Below are 19,278 nucleotides of genomic sequence, written 5' to 3'. Positions count from 1 at the left end.
TTAAGTCATTTGCAATGCAAGGTCCCAAGCTAATAGCATTAGCATATTATTTGATTATGACGATGTGTAGGGAATAAATTCCAAGTCCTTTTGCCATCACTGCATCTTAAAGAAGAGGAAGAGAAAAACCTCCAGGGTTTAGCTGATCCTGAAGACCTTTACTGTGGGTGAACTCATGATTTCTGAATGCATAAAGCTTTGGGGGTCACAGGCATTTTTAACCTCATGGCAATGAGAATAGCTTCCTGGAAGGGACCTTTTCTTTCTCTGCTTTCACTGAGTACTGCTAGTAGACTGTCTAATGGGCAGAATTCAGATTTTAAATAATGGGTAGAAAGATCCAAGATGGCTTTTTGAGCTGTATGCATTTTTGCTGGAGTGCTGGTGTGGCAGAGCCCAGATAGAGAGCGACTCTGCAAGATGCAATCCTCCCATCACTTGCAGGGAGTTTTCTTCTTGCATTTTACTCTCAACATCTTAAGACTGGTTTTGCCTTTAGATGATTCTAGTACGTGCACAAGGTATGCCCATGCCCCTAAATGAAAAAAAATGTGTAGAAATCCTTTACAAAGAGGCTTGTTTTGAGAGTAAAGGCTGCAGAGATGGAAAAGGGAAAGCTGAACTTCCAGAAAAAAAAAACCAAAAACCAAGCCAAACCATTTTTTTGAGTCTCCATCCCTAAGGTCTTGTTTTTTGGGTATGAACTGACCCCTGCTCATACTGACCCCCACGCTGTTTTGATCATTAGTTCAGGGACGTGGTATTGCAGCTATGAGGGTTAATGACTTCTTTTGCCTCCTCTTTCAGCTTTTGCCATTGATGCAGCTGATACTACCCTGACTGGGTCTGCCAGGCTCACCTGAAGCCATATGAGAAATTCAGGGCTCTACCCCAAATCCCTTGTACCCATCTTCTCCCCCAATCCCTGCACAGTACTCGCCTCATTTCCCTTTTGACCCATCGGCTAAAATACCACTCAGGGAGCAAAAATTAGTATTAAACACAAATAAAGGAGAGAAAAAGAGGGCCAGACTCCTGCAGTTTCATCCCATGCAGAGGTGCAAATGCACCCATGAAGAAGAGGGCTCTGACAGGAGATATTTTGCAATACTGTTCCCATTTCTGCCTTGCTCAGCAATGGTGAAGCAGACCCTTCATAGCGCTCTTGTTTTAATGACTCCCTGGAAAACTGGAAGTTATAATGTTTCACCCCCAAGGTAAGAAGAGATCAAAATAAATTACTTTGATAAAGAGCCAGGAATGGCAGTTCTTCTATAATACAGAGTGCAAATATTTGGGCCTCTCGTGCACTCCTTTGAATAGAAATGATGCTAAATCATGCATATGTAAAATGGGTTCTTCTGCTCTCCTGAAGTATTAAAGACCTACAATCCTACAACCATAAAAAGGGCTATAAAATTTAAAGTGAGCTGTGGCTGGGATTAGGCTAGAATTCACCTTTTCTCCTTTGCCATCCTGGCTAAGTGGGGCATGCAGCCACATACTGCTTGCATTGAATGATAAGGAGGAAAAGAAGAGATTTATTCAGGACCAAAAAGCAGGTTTTTCCTGGGCTAGTGCATGCAATGTCAATGGCACATCATCTTCTGGACTTTCACCCTGCCTGTTGGTGGCAAGTTGGACCACAACACTGGGTGAGACTACATTGGTGTGATGCCTAAGGGAAAGCCTGGTTAGGAAAAGCCAAAATCATTAATCATTGTCATCAATAATAGTAACAGCCAGTATAATCCCCCAGAACAGGATGCCAGAACTTGATTTTATGCAGTGAGAAAGCTGGCTTGATGCAGAGCAGTCATGAGGCTGGTTTTGGAAGGGAAAGAACTCTTTTCTTTTATAAATGCAGTATCTCTATTGATAGGTTGTAGGAATTATTTACTTCAGCCCTGTCCTGCAGCACTGGGCTCCACAGACCACTCATACCTCCATCCAGATTTGCTAAGGATGCCCTTGGCATCCATGGGAATCGCATGTTCCACCCACAGACAGAAAGCAGATGATTCTTCAAGTCCTCATTGCCATGTCTTTGCCACCTTATCCCTACACTGAAAAAGGCAAAAATAACCTCCTTGAGACCACTTTGTGCTTTATACAGTTACAGCCAAGCATCTTTTCTTTTTCCCTCTGTTCCAGCCTTTTTTTTTTTCCTTTTTTACGCATTTAATCCGTCATCAAATTGGTTTTGCAATGTCAGATATGATGATTCATGAAGCAGAGGACTGGAGGTGAGGCTGGTTCTGTGGAGCAAATGAAGCCTATCCCAGCCCACATTGCCACCCTGAGATTGCCCTTCATCCTCAGCTGTAGGTCATTGTCCCACTCCAGGGCTCTCAGATAAGGATGTCCCAAGTGGGATGCTCAAGGTCACACGTAAGCCAGGACTGTAAGTAACTACATTCATCTGCTTTTATCTCCAGCACTGAAGCCCTTAAAGCAAAAAATAAATAGGTGCACACCAGACAACCCCATCTGGTCAAATGTTAGACCTCCAAATATTGACATAAAAGGTTGACCTCTGCAATCAAGTGGCAAATTTTCTCTTTAAAGAGTAGCTGCTGTGCACAGGGTGTGCTGATATGATACAGAGCTGGGTCACTGCCACCAGGAGATGTTTCCCAGAGCAGAGATGGGGTTTTAGGCACAGCCTCCTCTCACAGAAGCAAACCTGTGTTCTCCACGGAGAAGCATCACATCATTTCTATTGCAGTCTCTCTTCCTTCTGCCCCTTTGTCCTTCAAAGTATTGATTGCTGTTAAAATAACTGAGATATATAATTCTTTGAGGTCAGGATGATCTGACTTGGCTCCTTTCACTCTCTTCTCACTCACTCACTCACTCACTCACTCATTCACTCACTCACTCACTCTCCAGCACTGATTTTTTCCCCTAGTTTCCATGCTCCTCCAGGGAAACACTTACATTACCACTTTTTTTCAGCAGTTTCATACAAATGCAGGCAGAACGCTGATACTCATGGGCAGAGACTGCTATTTATTGCCACTCATCTTTGCCTCACTGTCTTTGTCTCACAGCTCTTTCTTGGGTAATTCTCCCCATCCTGTGATGGATGCTTAAATAATTGGGAGATTTCACTGTTATAGTTGAAGGAAACCTAAAGAGGATCAGCTTAGGCTAAGTATAATTTAGATGGCTGGAACTGGGTAAGAGAAACCATACCCTTAGCCTTCTGTGCAGCAAATCCCTGTATGTAAAGCAGTGATGCTCTTCCTTTCCCTTGGCCAGTCTGTTGTTACCAGTTTCTCAAAGCAAATTGAAATAAGCAGCAGAAGTTGGAAAGGAAAAGCTCAAAAGCCTGGTGTCATTTTTGCCCTCACCCTTCAGCTCCTCTGCAATGGAGGATGCAGTTGTGGCAAGTTCTACCTTACCCCATCCTCACTTTTGGAGACCTCCTCTCCCCCTGCTCAGCACCCAAAATTCAGGCAATGCTGAATATTAGGGTACCTATGTCTTTGCACACAGTTCCCCACCCCAATATAAACCAGGGAGAGGAAATTATTCAAATCAGATGCCCTTTTCCACCAGCCTGCCAAAGTAAAACTTCAATGGGCAACCTGTCAAGGCATCCTTAGACTAACAACAGCTTTTCCAAATACCATCCAGCTCAGAGAAGATAGGGAAATCTTTGTAAATAAACCTTCCTGGGATGCCATGCTTATCCTCATGGCATCCCAGGGCCTGCTGGCAGCATGGTGGCATGGTGACTCATCCATCGGACATGTTATTTGTTCTTTATCTGCCAGGAGAAGTATGCAGAGGACTTGTTTTGGTAGCGTTGTTTATCTTTCTTTAATTATTTTTTTGTATTTGTGCTCGAGGAGTGAGCTGGCAGTGAAAGCAGAGGTGCAGGCAGATTCCCACAGAAGAAGGTTCCCCATTTTTTTGCTAACAAATGATGGAGCTGATCCAAAGAGTAGGGAAGACAATAGCACATGAGCACAGTCTGCACACACCCTCCTGGGGATTATTTCTGATAGATTTCTGCTTTTCCCTCCCGAATATAAAATCTCATCGGCTATACTGGCACAAAGTGCAGTGATGCATTTCACAGCTTTATTTGCCAGGGCAGATCTGAGGAGCCCTTGTCTGCAAGACCCCTTGGACCAGCTCGTCCTTGCCAGCGTGGTGTGGGCATCACGGGGAATTTCGTGCCACTCAGGGGTGCCAAGCAAACCTGGCACCTTTGCTGCAACCATTGACAGGATGTAGAAATTTAGCTACACCGAAAATCGCTGCCTTCCCAGGGGCATAATTTCAAGTCCATAGGATACAGGGAGTTGTAGTCTCAGCCTGAGCCTTCAGGTGGGGAAAGCTGACATCACAGCTCCAGTGAAAAAGGCCATTCTGAGCAACAATTTCCAAAGGAGGCTGAGTAATTATTTTGCTCAGATAAGCCCAGGAACATTGTGTGAAGCTATGTGCACACAGCAATAGTTGAACACTCTGAGCAAGGGAATTCAGAGCTGTCAGCAAGGAGGGAAATATGTCTTTGGGGGATTGAAAACATTCATAAAAAATTCCTGGCTCCTGGCCAAGTCTGTCCTGTTGCCGACCGTGCTGGCAGTTGCATATTTTTGTTTTGGGGATGGAGTTGCAAGGAGTTTTTTTTCCCCAATTTTCTGTAACACATGGCCAAAAAAGCACATATTAACTTGAACTAGTGAGTGCTGAGCTTTTGACCAACCAAAGCCCACCCAGCACCATGGAGTTCTGCAGGGCTATGCTGGCTCTCAGCTTTCTCACTGGGACCAGCACGGCAGCTGTAGCATGAGCCCAGCAAGATGTATGCATGCAAGTCATGCTGCTGACATTGTCTTTTAAGTTGTGGGCATCTAACATTGTCTTTTCCAAACCGTGAGAGTCTAATTTCCAGAACTCAGAAGAGAACTGGGCAGGAAATGCAGGGTTAAGATGACACTTCCCACATGGCCCCACTATGTAACTTCAACTCTGCCCCACTGGGAATGGCAATAGGAACTGGAACTGGATCTTATCCGTCCTTGGCTGTATTTGATACATTCCCTCAACATAAACTCTAGGTCTCAATATAAAGCCAAGAGATTTTCAGGCTACATCTGTGCTGTTAACACAAGAAGACCACAGATTTATCCATGGCCCTGAGGCAGATGGTCGTGAGGGACAGTAGATTAGGTACTAGGAAGAAATGTTTTATTGTGAGGGTGGTGAGGCACTGGAACAGGTTACCCAGAGAAGCTGTTGGATGCCCCATCTCTGGAAGTGTTCAAGGCCAGGTTGGATGAGGCTTTAAGCAACCTGATCTAACGGAAGGTGTCTCTGTCTGCGGCAGGGGGGCTGGATCTAGATGATCTTTAAGGTCCCTCACAGCCCAAATCATTCTACAATTCTATGATTCTATAATCATTCTTTTTGGCTCATGGCCAGATTTAGTTGAGCATCTTTGCTCATGATGTGGGTGGGACCAATGCCCAGAGGCATCCAGGTGGGACTTTTGGAAGGCTTTAACTACGTGCCCCACATGGACAGAGGAAAGAAGCCTCATTGCTTGGGAGCTAGGCTCTGTGGCACAGTGAGTTGAAATGGCTTTGGGGCCTCTGGCTCGTAATTCACTCTGTATGACTTACCCTCATGACGACCTCTCTCTGTGAGGAGCACAAATGTCTTGACTTTTTCCTTTAGCATGTACTCGTCATCAAATACTATTTTTCTGCCTCCATTTCCTTTCTCGCTTCCTTTTCTACCCCACAGCAGGATCAATCACCAGTGTGCGAACCGGGCACATGAGCTGCCCTTTTTCTTTAGTAAAAAAACCCCTGAATCTTTAAAAAATACAGAGCAATCTTGGCAGTTGGCTTCTGCAGCTGCAGGATTTATCTTCTCAGCCCTTGCAATACCCTCCCAGGCCCATGAAGCAATCCATCTCTCACCTGCTATTACGGAGTTCATCTCACAGACCTAATGGAGTACGTGAGTCCTGAATTCGCTCCTGCTAATGCTCTTGGTGGCCGGGTCACAGCGGGAAGCGAGCTGGGAATTCATTTTCAAAATCAATGAGGACATCAATAAAGCAGCTTCCCCCAGGGAAGCATCGTGCTTTTACTGGGCGTTGTTGCTTGCTCCCCGCAGTCTCCCTTGTTCTCTTATGCAGTCAGAGTAATGACGGAGTAATTCATGCTGCTTTCACTGAGCTCGTCTTCTGAGTTGTGCTCTCCAGTTTCCCCAAATCAGACTTATTTTTAGGAAAATATTGGGATGTCCTGGCAATGCAGAATTCATTTGGCTCCTCAAAGTGTAATGATTTGAATTTGTTGTGCCCCGATGTGATGCCAGGTGCTGTCTTCTCCGTGCAGCCGCAGCTCTTCCATTAGGCTGTGTTGGCACATGCAAATCGGTGTGATTTCTAACTCTCAAGTGTATTTTGGCCTGCCATGGCTTTTCCATGCAATGGCAAGTGCAGAGCCTGCGGGGATGATGTTGGAGGACTGCTCAAGGCAGAGGGGCCCCAAGCCAGCACAGCTCACAGTTGTCCCCAGAGGCAACCTTCGTACTGTGACGGGGACACTACACCAACCTGTCATTCTCATGCCATCCTTGGAAGAGTCTTGGCCAAAGTCCAATGTCAATGGCAATTCTTGGACATGATTTGGGAGGTAGCAAGGCCAGGGGACTGTTTCTGAAAGGCAGAAAAATAATTGAGTGCAGCCCCCCCATTTTTAATAGCACTGTGGGTATGGGCTCTACCACACTGTTTGAGTTCAATTCACTTGATTAGGTGCTAAGATTTGGGACTCAAAGAGCTCCATTTCCAATGGGGATCAGTCTGTACTTCTACAGGATAAATATTTAATAAGAACGAGAGTCAAGGCACTGTTGTGTCCAAGGACACTAAGAAGGCCATTTACTCTCATGAAAAACACAGAGGGATCTTTAATGCCCATACAGAGAAGGCAGAAATCAGAGTTTTAAGCTCGCATGCACCAACATTAATGTCAATGTTAAATATTGATCCTTTCTGCGTTTAGCACAAACCAAACAACAGAGTTGAGACACACTCTTTGGCTTTTATTAATGTACTTTTTCTGCATCAAGTGAAGTTTGCAGTAATGCTAGGGAGAAAAAAAAAAGTAGCAGCAGTGAAGAAGTGGCAGACAGATCGATCTTGTATCTTGACACGATTCAGAAGGCAGTGAAAAATCACCCTGTGTGGAGCGTCTCCTTGTCCAAGCCATGACAGCCATTTCACAGAGAATTTGTTTATCTGCAGCATGGGGGAGTCAAGCCCAAAATTTCTGGTAGAATCTGGGGGAAAAAAAAAAAGAGGTTGGAAATCTGTAAGATCCCCCTTGTCCCTGTGTGTGAGAAGGTTTCTTTATGGATGTCAATTCAAATTTGAGAAGCAGGTGGACATTGTTTTGGGAGAAACCTGGGAGCAATCCCTATATCAGTGTTAGCCAGAAAATAGGTGGATCTACCCAGGGAAAGATGATATTTTTATTCAGATTTGGAGGTTTTATGTGTTTTGCTTTAGCACCAAATAAATGCAAATCACAGCTATTATAACATGTGGCTTCAGTGAACCACAATGAGTGTTTTTCACATGACAGATCTTATGGATGGTCTTCTGCAGCCAGGGATGGATCTGCTTTCAAAAGCATTCCGCAGCTTGCGAGTTTTCTGCAGTTTTAGAGTTGGGGCTTTTTTGTAATGGGGGCTTACAGCTTGGCTGTAAAACTTCATCCCTAGGTCATATTCTTGGAGCATGCTTATTACAGGGATGCAGTAGCCAGGTGATTACTCCTGACCTATGGCATATTCTACTTTTAATTTAAAGTGTGTTTCTCCTTGAGAAAGGGAAGCAGGTCCTCATAGTCAGGTCTTGGGTCTGCATCACATTTTACTAGCAGAAAACAGAAAGAGTTCTTTTGAGTTCACAAGATTAATAGAAGACTGGGGAATGAGGGGATATTTTTAATCTCTGTTGCTGTTATGTCCATCCGCATTCCCACCCTGTGCCTGAGTTTACCTAACTGTAAAAGCTGTGATGTCCTTACACAGAGCCATGGAGATGGCTTAAATCACATCTCTAAAGCCACCTACAAAAACTCTCTAAGAAAAGACAGAAGAAACTGTGATGTGAAAGTGCTTCTCTTCCTTGTCCTTTTCAATCAGGTTTTAACAAACCAATGATCTCCCTGTGAATTGGACTGACATCCCGAGACATCCCTGCAAGCTGCTAAGCATGTGATAAAATATGGTAGAATGATAAAATATAGTAAAATTGTTGAATATGATAAAATATTTATTTCCCTACGTGGTACCTGTAGTTGCATGTGTTCTAAGTAGAGGAGCCTGCTACTGAATGCATCACTCAGACCTGAGCAAACAACACAATCGTCTATAAATGCCAGAGCATTTAAGTAAGGAAAATCCCAGAAATACAGGCTGTGGGGCTGCTGCATCCAGTCACTTATTGGTGATTGGTATTTTTTTCCCTGCAGATACCCTGAGGAGCATCGCCTCCATGAACCATGCACCACGGTCCTCCCCAGCAGAGCTCAGCGGTGCCAGCCACCACCTGCTGCGAGAGCGCAAGTCCTCAGCACCATCTCACTCTAGCCAGCCCACCCTGTTCACCTTTGACTCACCTGCCAGCCACCTCCAGAGCACCCTGTCTGCCAGTGCACCCCAGGACTACCTTTTTCTCCACCAGTGTATGAGCAGGAAGTCAGAAAATGCAAGGTATTGTATCCCACCCAGGAGCAAACCTCAGGGACAACTGAGGGAGGGCTGGGAGTGAATGGCCTAACCTACTTCCATCCTTGTAGGTCTGCAAAACCCAGCTGGAGAAAGCCCTGAGCAATGATCTCATCTCATTGTAGTTAGGAAGAGGAGGTCAGAGCAGTGATCTGCTGAACCCCTGGCTGTCTTGGCTTTCTGGGTTCTCTTAAAAGCAAACTGAATGGCCAGATCCAGAGGATGGAGATCAGTGGTACAAAGTCTAGTTGGAGGCCAATCACTAGGATGTATCCCAGAGGTCAGTACTGGGTCCAGTCCTGTTTGCCATCTTCATTAATGATCTGGAATATTGGTCAGAGTGTACCATCAGCCAGCTTGCTGATGACACCAAGCTGGGAGGAGTGGCTGATATACCAGCGGGACCTCAACAGACTGAAGAAATGAGCCAGCAGTAACCTCATGAAATTCAACAAGGAGAAGGGTAAAGTCCTGCTCCTGGGCAGGAACAATCCCAAGATCCAATGTATGCTGGTGGCCACCCAGGTGGAAAACATCTTGGCAGAAAAGGACCTGGGGATCGTGGTTGATGCCAAAATAAGCATGAGCCACAATGGGTCCTTACTACGAAGAAGGCTAGTGGTGTCCTGTGCTGCATTAGACAAAGTATTGCCAGCAGGTCACAGAATCATAGAATCACCAGGTTGGAAAGGACCCACTGGATCATCGAGTCCAACCATTCCTAACACTCCCTTAAACCATGTCCCTAAGCACTTCATCCCCCTGTTCCTTAAACACCTCCAGGGAAGGCGACTCCACCACCTCCTTGAGCAGCCTCTGCCAGTGCCCAATGACTCTTTCTGTGAAGAATTTTTTTTCTGATATCCAGCCTGAACCTCCCCTGGTGCAGCTTGAGGCCATTCCCCCTTGTCCTGTCCCCTGTCACTTGGGAGAAGAGGCCAGCTCCCTCCTCTCCACAACCTCCTTTCAGGTAGTTGTAGAGAGCCATAAGGTCTCCCCTCAGCCTCCTCTTCTCCAGGCTAAACAACCCCAGCTCTCTCAGCTGCTCCTCGTAAGACTTGTTCTCCAGCCCCTTCACCAGCTTCGTTGCTCTTCTCTGGACACCATCCAGAGCCTCAACATCCTTCTTGTGGTGAGGGGCCCAGAACTGAACACAGTATTTGAGGTGCGGTCTCACCAGTGCTGAGTACAGAGAGAGAATAACCTCCCGGCCATGCCGTTTCTGATACAAGCCAAGATGCCATTGGCCTTCTTGGCCAGCTGGGCACACTGCTGGCTCATGTTCAGTCGGCCGTCAGCCATTACCCCCAGGTCAAGGGAGGTGATCCTTCCCCTCTATACTCAGCACTGGTGAGACTACACTTGGAGTGCTGTGTGCAGTGCTGGGCTCCCCAGTATGAGAGAGACATTGCTGTACTGGAGACATTCTGGCAAAGGGCCATGAAGATGCTGAAGAGGCTGGAGCATCTCTCCTATGATGAAAGGCTGACAGATCTGAGACTGTTCAGCCTAGGGAAGGCTCATGGAAGGATCTCATAAATGTATATAAATATACAAGGGAGGCTGCAAAGAAGATGGAGCCAGGCTCTTTTCAGTGGTGCCCAGTGCTAGGACCAAAAGCAACGGGCAGAAGCTGAGACACAGATGTGTCCCTCTGGCCATCAGAAAACACTTTTTCAATGTGAGAATGACTGAGCACTGGCACAGGTTGCCCAGGGAAGTTGTGAAATCTCCAGCTTTAGAGATATTCTAAAGCCATCTGGACCTGGTCCTGGGCAACTGGCTCTGGGTGGTCCTGCCTGAGCAGGGTCATTGGACCAGATGATCTCCAGAGGTCCCTTCCAACCTCAGCCACTCTGTGACTCTGCACACAGGGCCCCAGTTCCTGCCTTTAATCAGAAATAAGCACAACCAGAGGGATGGGCAGGGTTTGCATCACTCTACCCTTCATCCCTGCTATAGCCCAGAGCTCGCTGGGCTTCACAGCAGCCTGTGGCACGCAGCACAGTATTTCTGAGCAAGCAGCAGCTCTCCGCCTCCAGACCCAGCCGGTTGCCTTAAATAGCAAGGAGTTTTTTTGGCATGAAGTGTTTTGGCTCCCAAAAGCAGTGAGGAGGGAAGGAGGGAGGGAAGGAGATGCTGTTGGAGCCCAGCTGGTGTGGGGTGAGAGCAGAGCCTGGGCTGCATCCTCCACTGGGCTTTCCTGCTGCAGCTGCTTTTCCCTACCCAAAAAAACAACAACAGAAAAAGGCTCAGACAAATTAACTTCAGATGGAGTTAATGGAACAGTGTTTATAAAAAGGCTCTCTGATTCTTCAGCTGTGGAGATACGTAAAAGCCACCCTCTGAGAGCTCAAGCATAGCTGGGACATAGAGGTGGAGGGAGAAAGCAGTGATGTTTTGGTGGGCAGAGGCAAACTGGCCAGCAGCAGCTTCTGCAACTGGGCCAGAAATAATCACCCAATCAACAATCAATGCCCAGTGCGTGGGGCCAGGCTGCAGGACTACCAGGAGTCTCTCCCCTTTCAGCTCTGGAGCTCTTACTTTACTCATCCATAAAATGAGGGTAATAGTAGCTAATTGGTGGGCAATACTGAATAATTAACCCATGAGATGCTTCAAGTCCTCAGCCAAAAGGACCCTGTCAGAGCCCAAGCCTCGCCTGGGTTGATTACACTCCAAAGGCAACAAGGGTTCATACCATATCTCAGCATCACTTGGTTTTTCCCCAAATAAGCCCTATTTCTGAGCGCCATCTCGTGCTGGCTCCATGAAACAGAGTTGCTCTAGTCCCTGTGGAGTGTAAACTTTGCTGGAGCAGTGTAATCCAGCATCTCCCAGCTTTTCCCATAGAGCTGGTGCTTCCCCAGCGATTTGCCACTAGTAGAACCTCCACTTACAATTATTTCACTTTTTCCAGTGATTAATGCAGGGCGAGACTTTCCTTGTTAAATGGGGTTGGCTGAGCCCTTTCTGGCTGTGAGCTGTGGTCCCCAAAAGCCTGACCCATGGTTCTACTCCTGCAAGCTAAGAAGACCCAGCCTAAGACTACCTGTCAACCTCTCCTGGTGTATATGCATTAGCTCTTCATGGCAGGGTACCATTTCTTTTGGAATTTTGCTGTATTTTCTTCTTCCATGCTTCTTCAAATAGCTTGAAGAAAGGCATCATCATCACCTACATTTGGCTCTGCAGCTCCTTGCCCTTGTGTCCCAGTGTTTCCACAGCAATGCTCGCATTACCCCAAATGTTGTGGGATGGGGGTTCAGGAATGGGGAAAGAAAAGTCCAAGTGACCAATTCAAGTATGCCCTCACTCAAGAAAATGTCATCTGCTGGAGTTAGGGGCACAGAAAGCAAAGGCCGTGGGGCTTATCAATTTCTGCAGCACTGGAGCATCAAAAGAGTAAGCAGTAGGAGGGATGAAACAGGCAGACCGATATGAAACACCTTGGAAGGAATTTGCAGAGGAGCAGTGGACAAGGTTTGCCCACAGTGCTCACCATCTGTCTAGGCTGGTGTCCCCCAGGCATTGCTACAATACAAATCAAGAAGTCATTAGCCAGGCATAGACCTAATGGCCACACTACCCCACTTGCCTCGGTGGACTCAAGGGCTTTTATAAATCTTAATTAAGCCTTGAGGCTTATTCCTACCTACCTGCAGGAGGGATCAGGGCTGCAAATCTGAAATCCCAGCTGAGGAGTGTTCTTGCTTCCCCAGGGCTTGTCCTGCAAGAAGGAAGGGTGGTAGTGTTGCTGGAGGCTTGGAAATAATCCCCAACAGAATTTTTCCAGTCCCTCTCAAAAGTATTTGCAGGGCAGAGGCGAGAGTTAGCCTCCCTCCTGCAGTGCGGAGGGGCAGCCTACATGTGAAGATGATGCTCAAGGAGTGGCTCTTCACAGCTGTGTCTTGGGTCACTGTCAGCTGGTGTGAAAATTGCCCATTTAGAGCAATTTATATCTGAATTGCTCCTATCCATAGGCCCATTGTAAAGCTGGGTACATGTACTGCTCACTGCATTACAGGTGTCATTTTGAAGGCGTTTCAAAACAAAATGGGTTGTGGGAACATTTGGAAGGGTTTAGCAGTCCTGGTTGGGAAGGTGACAAATCAGGGAAGCAGAGCTCACTGCACCCCAGGACTGGCTCTCCCCCATCTCAGTCCTCTTTTCCCCTTCCTCCACAGGAGTGCCAGCTTCTCCCAAGCCACGAGGTCAGCCTTCTTCATGCGGAGTGACACAGCAGTCCAGAAGCTCTCACAGGGCAATGGGCACTGTGTGAATGGCATTGGCGGGCAACTCCACGGCTTTTACAGCCTACCAAAACCCAGCCGGCACAACTCGGAGTTCAGGGACAGTGCATACGACCTCCCACGCTCCTTTGCTTCCTACACCCACCCCAAGTCAAGCCTTACCAGCTCTGAAACAGATAATGAGGAGGTCTACACCTACAAGACTCCTAACAACACCTTATGCAAGGAGTTTGGGGAGCTCTCCATGGATTCCTATGATATCCCCGCCACATCACTCTCTGTCTACCAGATCCCCAGGACATTTACACTGGACAAGAACCACAATGCTCTGGCTGTGGCTGCCAGCGACTCACCCGCCACACCACCCCCACGGCCCCCAAAACCTGGGCAGACGGAGCCACGGTGGGGCAGCCCACCCCAGCAACCTCAGCCCAGTGAAAGCTTAGGGCTGGCCCCTATGGCAGCCACCATTCCCCGGAGAAACACGCTGCCAGCGGTGGAGAACAGCAGGCTGCACCGAGGTGAATTTAGGGATGGGGAGACTGGGCGGGAGCTTTGTCCTATCTAGCAGCCTTGGATGGGGTGGTCCTGTTGGGTTGCGGTAGGGCTGGAGTGGCTATTGTCATTGTCTAGGAGGTCAGACACAAAGGTCTCCCTGGTGTGGATCTGGCCCTGTTTTTTGTGTGCAATAAGCATGGAGAGACATCTCCAGCACTCTGCTAACTCAAGCTGCTGAACTGGCTTTTGGCTATTTTATGCCTTGAACCAAAACACCAAACCTGCTCGCCCATGCAGCTCTTCAGCAGGTTTTGGTGATTTTTTTCCCTTTTTAGCTTGCTTTTAGTTCAGTTCATAAACAGAGTTATCAGAATGCATTTCAGCCTGGAGCTACCTTGATTTTTCTCTCCAGATAGGGATGTAATTTTGCATATCTCCAAGACCCGATATGCCTGGTGCAGCAGAAATGACCTTCCCATTGGCCATGGATGAGCTTACCCTTTCCAGACTTTGTGCCTAGAATAAGATAGGTGCAAAATAACTTATAAGAGGTGTCTGAAGAGAAAATATACTGTAAATGGTACACACAGCTCCCTGAAATGCCTCTTCTATGTCCTCCTACCTAAATACCAACATTTAGGCTGAGATCAGACCTAGGCTCAGCAGTAGATTAGACCAGTCTAAGAACTTAACACCTCATCCTTACCCCATCCCCGCTTTACCAGAGGCTGCCAGACCTTATGTCTGCCAAGTGAGCTGTAATAGCTTAACCCTTAACCCAGTTTTGTCACCATGATCTACCTTATCTGACATCTTCACCCCTGGGATTTTGCAGCACTTTGACAGAACCAGGTTAGGTCCGTGCAGTGTGCACAGTTGCATTAACACATCAGAGAGATGGTAATTGGGAGGGAACAGATCAGGGAGTCTGTCATGGGCTAAAAAAACACATCTTCCCACCAACATCTCAATCATCAAAGTAGATTCCACCCTCCACCTGTATTTTGTTTTCAGGAGTCCCTTTTATTAGCAATTGCACTGGGACACAACGTGCATTTGTGGTTGTGTTACAGCTTCTTCTTGCGAGACGTACGATTACCCCCAGCATGGAGGTGGCAGTGCTGTGCAGTCAATCGAGTCGATGAACGATGGGTACAACTCTTACCTGGTGAGTTGGCCTTGATGTCAGCCACTGTGCCATAGGCACCATTTGCACCTTATAGATACAGAGGCAAGTCAGTTCCAGGTGGGACTTCACAGCCCAGTCCTGCAGAAAGAAAAGAAAACTTTATTAGTGATTTCATTTAAAACCGTGGTGGTCCTGCAGGGCAGAGGTGAAGGAACAACCACCTAACCCAGCACAGCATGCAGAGATTTAGTTGGATGCTTCCACAGAGCATGTCTGACTGCAGCTTAGACCCTAAAAAAGCACCCGAGAGTTGGGCTTCTCCAAATCCTGTTATGTTGCTGAGCTGGATTTTAACATGTTGCCGGAACAACCTCTTCAGCGCACTTTCTAAGAATTCCTGAGCTGGAAAGGACATTAAAGCAGCCTTTCATATTGCATTTTAGTCACAACTAGAGCCTAGTGAAAAATTACTTTCCAGGTGAAGCTCGCTTCTGCAGCTCACTCTGATCATGAGAAGAAGCTCAAGTTTGGGTGATTAAGACCTTTCCCTGAACTCAGGATCTTGCAATGTCTCGGAAACAGTGGAGGTAGACTCTCTCAGTGAACACTGATGGTCAAGGAGGGGACAGACCACCCCTTCTCTCCTGGATGAGATTTCAGAACTGGTCCCACTTCACGTGCATATTTGGTGATGATGAGAAGAAGACGTTTATAGTGGGGTAGGGTTGAACAGTATCTGGTGTTCACAGCATGTCCTCCTTCTTGTTCCCAGCAAGCCAAGGCAGCAGTGGCCCGCTCCCACAGCACTGACTCCGAAGACAACTATGTTCCGATGAATCCCAGTTCCTCACCCTTGATCCACACTGAGAAAGCCAACGACAATGCCCAGAATCTCTACATCCCCATGAGCCCTGGGCCGCATCACTTTGACCTGGTGGGGCTGTCCTCGGCCACCCTCCCCATGCATAAAGGAGGAGCCATGGTGCAGTGCCACAGACGGTTGAGTGAAATCCAGCCCCCACCAGTCAACCGCAACCTCAAACCAGACCGGAAAGGTAAGAGTGGTTGGTTGTGGGCAAATCTTTCCAGAAAACTTTCTGTTCTTGTAATACTTCGGACTACACCTGTCATCTTCCGCACACTCCTTAGAATCCTATGTGGGGTGTGATTTGCTACTACCAGCACAGTTAGATCTCCAGATATTCCCCATCCCCTTCCTCTTTCAGGAGGACTGTTGTGTAAATGCAGCTTTCATGGTGCTTGAAAAGCCAAACATAGAATCGCTTGGTTGGAAAAGACCTTTGACATCGAGTCCAACTGTAACTGTCCTCTACTAAAACATACCCTTGAACACTTCATCTGTCCATCTTTTAAATACCTCCAGGGATGGTGACTCAACCACCTCTCCAGGCAGCCTGTTCCAGTGCTCGATAACCCTTTCGGTGAAGAAATTTTTCCTGATGTCTTATCTGAACCTCCCACTGCGCAGCTTGAGGCCATTCCCTCTTGTCCCGTTGCCTGTCACGTAGGAGAAGAGACCAACACCCACCTCCCTTCAACCTCCTTTCAGGTAGTTGTAGACAGTGATAAGGTCTCCCCTCAGTCCCCTTTTCTCCAGACTAAATAACCCCAGCTCCCTTAGCTGCTCCTCATAAGACTTGTTCTCCAGCCCCTGCACCAACTTCATTGCCCTTCTCTGGACACGCTCCAGGACCTCAATGTCTTTCCTGTAGTGAGGGGCCCAGAACTGAACACAGTATTCGCGATGTGGCCTCACCAATGCCACACACAGGGGCAGAATCACTTCCCTGGTCCTGCTGGCCTTACAAGCCAAGATGCTACTGGCCTTCTTGGCCACCTGGGCACACTGCTGGCTCATGTTCAGTCAGCTGTCAACCAACACCATTAGGTCCTTCTCTGCCAGGCAGCTTTCCAGCCACTCTTCTCTAAGCCTGTAGCACTGCAAGGGATTGTTGTGTCCCAAGTGCAGGACTTGGCATTTGGCCCTGTTAAACCTCATCCTGATGGCCACAGCCCATCAATCCAGCCTGTTCAGATCCCTCTGTAGAGCATTCCTACCCTCAAGCAGATTGACACTTCCTCCCAGTTTAGTGTCATCTGCGAATTTACTAAGATTACACTCAATCCCCTCATCCAGTTCATTGATATTGAACAGAACTAGACCCAACACTGAGCCCTGGAGAACACCGCTTGTGACTGGCCTTCAACTAGATTTAAGTCCATTTACAGTGACTCTTTGGGCCTGGCCATCCAGCTGGTTTTTTACCCATGAGAAGGTATGCCCGTCCAGGCCAGTAGTAGCCAGTTTCTCAAGCTGAATATTGTGAGAAATGGTGTCAAAAGCTTTATTAAAGTCTGGGTATACCGCATCCACAGCCTTTCTCTCATCCATTAAGCAAGTCACCTCGTCTTAGAAGGAGTTCAAGTTAGTTTGTCGGGACCTGCCTTTCATAAACCCATATTGACTGGGCTTAATCCCCGGGTTGTCTTGTGTGTGCTGTATGATAGCACTCAAGGTGACCTGCAGCATGACCTTCCTCAGCACCAAGGTCAGACTGACAGGCCTGTAGTTCCCTGGATCCTCTCTCCGATCCTTTCTGTAAATGAGCATAACATTTTCCAACCTCAGGTCAAGTGGAACTTGCCCAATCAGCTGGGACTGCTGGTAGATGGCAGAAAGGGGGTTGTTGAGCACCTCCAACAGCTCCCTCAATACCCTCGGGTGAATCCCATCCAGTGCCACAGAGTTGTGAATGTATAATTGGCCAAGCAAGTCTCTAAGCACTTCCTCTTGGATCACTGGGGCTTTGTTCTCCTCTCCCTCCCTGTCTTCTGGCTCAGGAGGCTGAGTACCCAGAGAACGTTTGACCTTACTATTACAGACTGAGGCAAAAAAATTATTAAGTACCTCAGCCTTATCCTCATTGTTTGTCACTGTTGTTCGAGTAAAAGATGGTGAGTCTCCTTAGCCCTCCTTTTATTTTTAATATATTTGTAGAAACATTATTATCTTTCACAGAACTGGTCAACTTAAGTTCTAGTTGGGCTTTAGCTGTTCTGATTTTCTCGCTGCATGATCTCACTTCATCCTTGTAGTCCTTCTGAGATGCCTTCCCCTTCTTCCAAATCTTATATACTTCCCCTTTTTTCCAAGATCCACCCAAAGCTTTCTGCTCAGGCAAGTTGGTTTTTCTTCCCTGTTGGCTCATTTTTTGGCAAATAAGCTGAAACCCTTCTCAAAACCTTCCTGGCCTATGCAGGAGATGCATATCACAGGCAGGATTTCACCCCCTTTGCCTGCACCCCTCCCCATGCTCCACCCCAAAATCTCTGTATAGTATTCTGATGACCCAAATTTCTCCTACTGTTTCCTACTGGCTGGTTCTAGACAGCGCTTCCCTCAGGACTTTGCCTACATCCTCCAAATCCCTCCCAAAAACATTGCCAAACAGGTCAGCAAGGAGATGCCAAGGAGGAGGGCTCCCATCATTAGGGTGTCAGTGCATAACTCCATCAACATGCTTGGCAAGGGCTGGGACTGGAGCACAGGTGAACCACTCATGATGAGAAGAGCTTTCATGTTACCCTGCAGATGTCCTTTCCCATTTTCTGTGGGGAAACACACTGGCTGGAGGCAACTCGGAACTGGCAGAGCCTGGTCTTTTCCTTATCTAAGAGCTTATCACAGCTCTCTAATGAATGTGTTTATTATACTCCGAGGTTTGAGCATTTTTAGCAGATCTCCATTCCCTGGGCCATCCAAAAGTCACTTTGGGGCTGTGGGTCAGAGGGAGAAAGTCACTGTTTTCCCCCAGTCGTGGCATAAATGAGTGCAGGGATTTTGGTTGGAGGTATTCGTCTTCAGCAAGGAGGGCTGGGAGACTGATTAGAAGAACGGGAAGCAACCAACAATTTGTTGGTGACCCTCTTGTACCGGTCATGGACACTGCACTGTAGGAACATGCTGCCTCTAAATAAAGGCTTTTCTCCTCCCCAGCAAAGCCATCACCACTTGACCTGAGGAACAACACTGTCATTGATGAGCTTCCCTTCAAATCGCCAGTCACAAAATCCTGGTCCAGGCCAAGGTGAGTAATGACTGGGGTATGAATTCTTGCTTTGCTCTGACAACAGATCTCTGATCTTGCTCTTGCTGGTGGCCACACGGTCACCATTACCATCGATTAACATTTCTGGCTGAGTATAAGGGAGATGTCAACTGCCCTTCCGCCTCTGCTTGCTGCAGAGGTTTCTTCTGGCTCGCCATTTCTTTTTGTTGAAGGGGCACTTTTCTCAGGGGTCATCTTGAATCAAGGTAGAAGTCAGCCCAGATTCTGGATGCAGAACCAACTTTCTCCAAAAGCTGGATGATCCCTTCTGTCCTCATTGTATTCTTTGTCAGTCTTAGAAACAGGAGCTGCAGTGTTGGGTCGTGCCATGCAAACATCCACACTGGGGTAAAAGTCCACTTTGCCTAATACCTTACCTTCAGGAGCTATCTGGGAAGAGGAGCATTTATGGAGTAATTCTTTCCTAAAATAACCTGCCACACCTTGGCGAGTTGGGTCTCAAGGATTTCCTTGGTCACATCATAACCAGACTCAG

The 19,278-nt window shown here is 47.3% G+C and overlaps 1 protein-coding gene across 2 annotated transcripts in view; it reads left to right on the top strand.

Annotated features, from left to right (window-relative positions):
- The window catches only part of GAB2 (GRB2 associated binding protein 2), a 103,815-nt gene that overhangs the window by 72,881 nt on the left and 11,656 nt on the right, over positions 1-19,278 (top strand). For both annotated transcript variants that reach the window (XM_009566444.2, XM_054075993.1), the window contains 5 exons: positions 8,517-8,757; positions 12,960-13,546; positions 14,597-14,691; positions 15,425-15,707; positions 18,671-18,761. In XM_009566444.2, coding sequence (XP_009564739.2) covers positions 8,517-8,757; positions 12,960-13,546; positions 14,597-14,691; positions 15,425-15,707; positions 18,671-18,761 — 1,297 coding nt within the window. The remainder of the gene's footprint in view (positions 1-8,516; positions 8,758-12,959; positions 13,547-14,596; positions 14,692-15,424; positions 15,708-18,670; positions 18,762-19,278) is intronic.

This window comes from Cuculus canorus, chromosome 1 (assembly GCF_017976375.1).
Source record: "Cuculus canorus isolate bCucCan1 chromosome 1, bCucCan1.pri, whole genome shotgun sequence".
NCBI classification, from domain to species: Eukaryota; Metazoa; Chordata; class Aves; order Cuculiformes; family Cuculidae; genus Cuculus; species Cuculus canorus.
The sequence above is the reverse complement of the archived record's forward strand: the minus strand, read 5'-3'. Positions and strand labels throughout refer to the sequence as shown.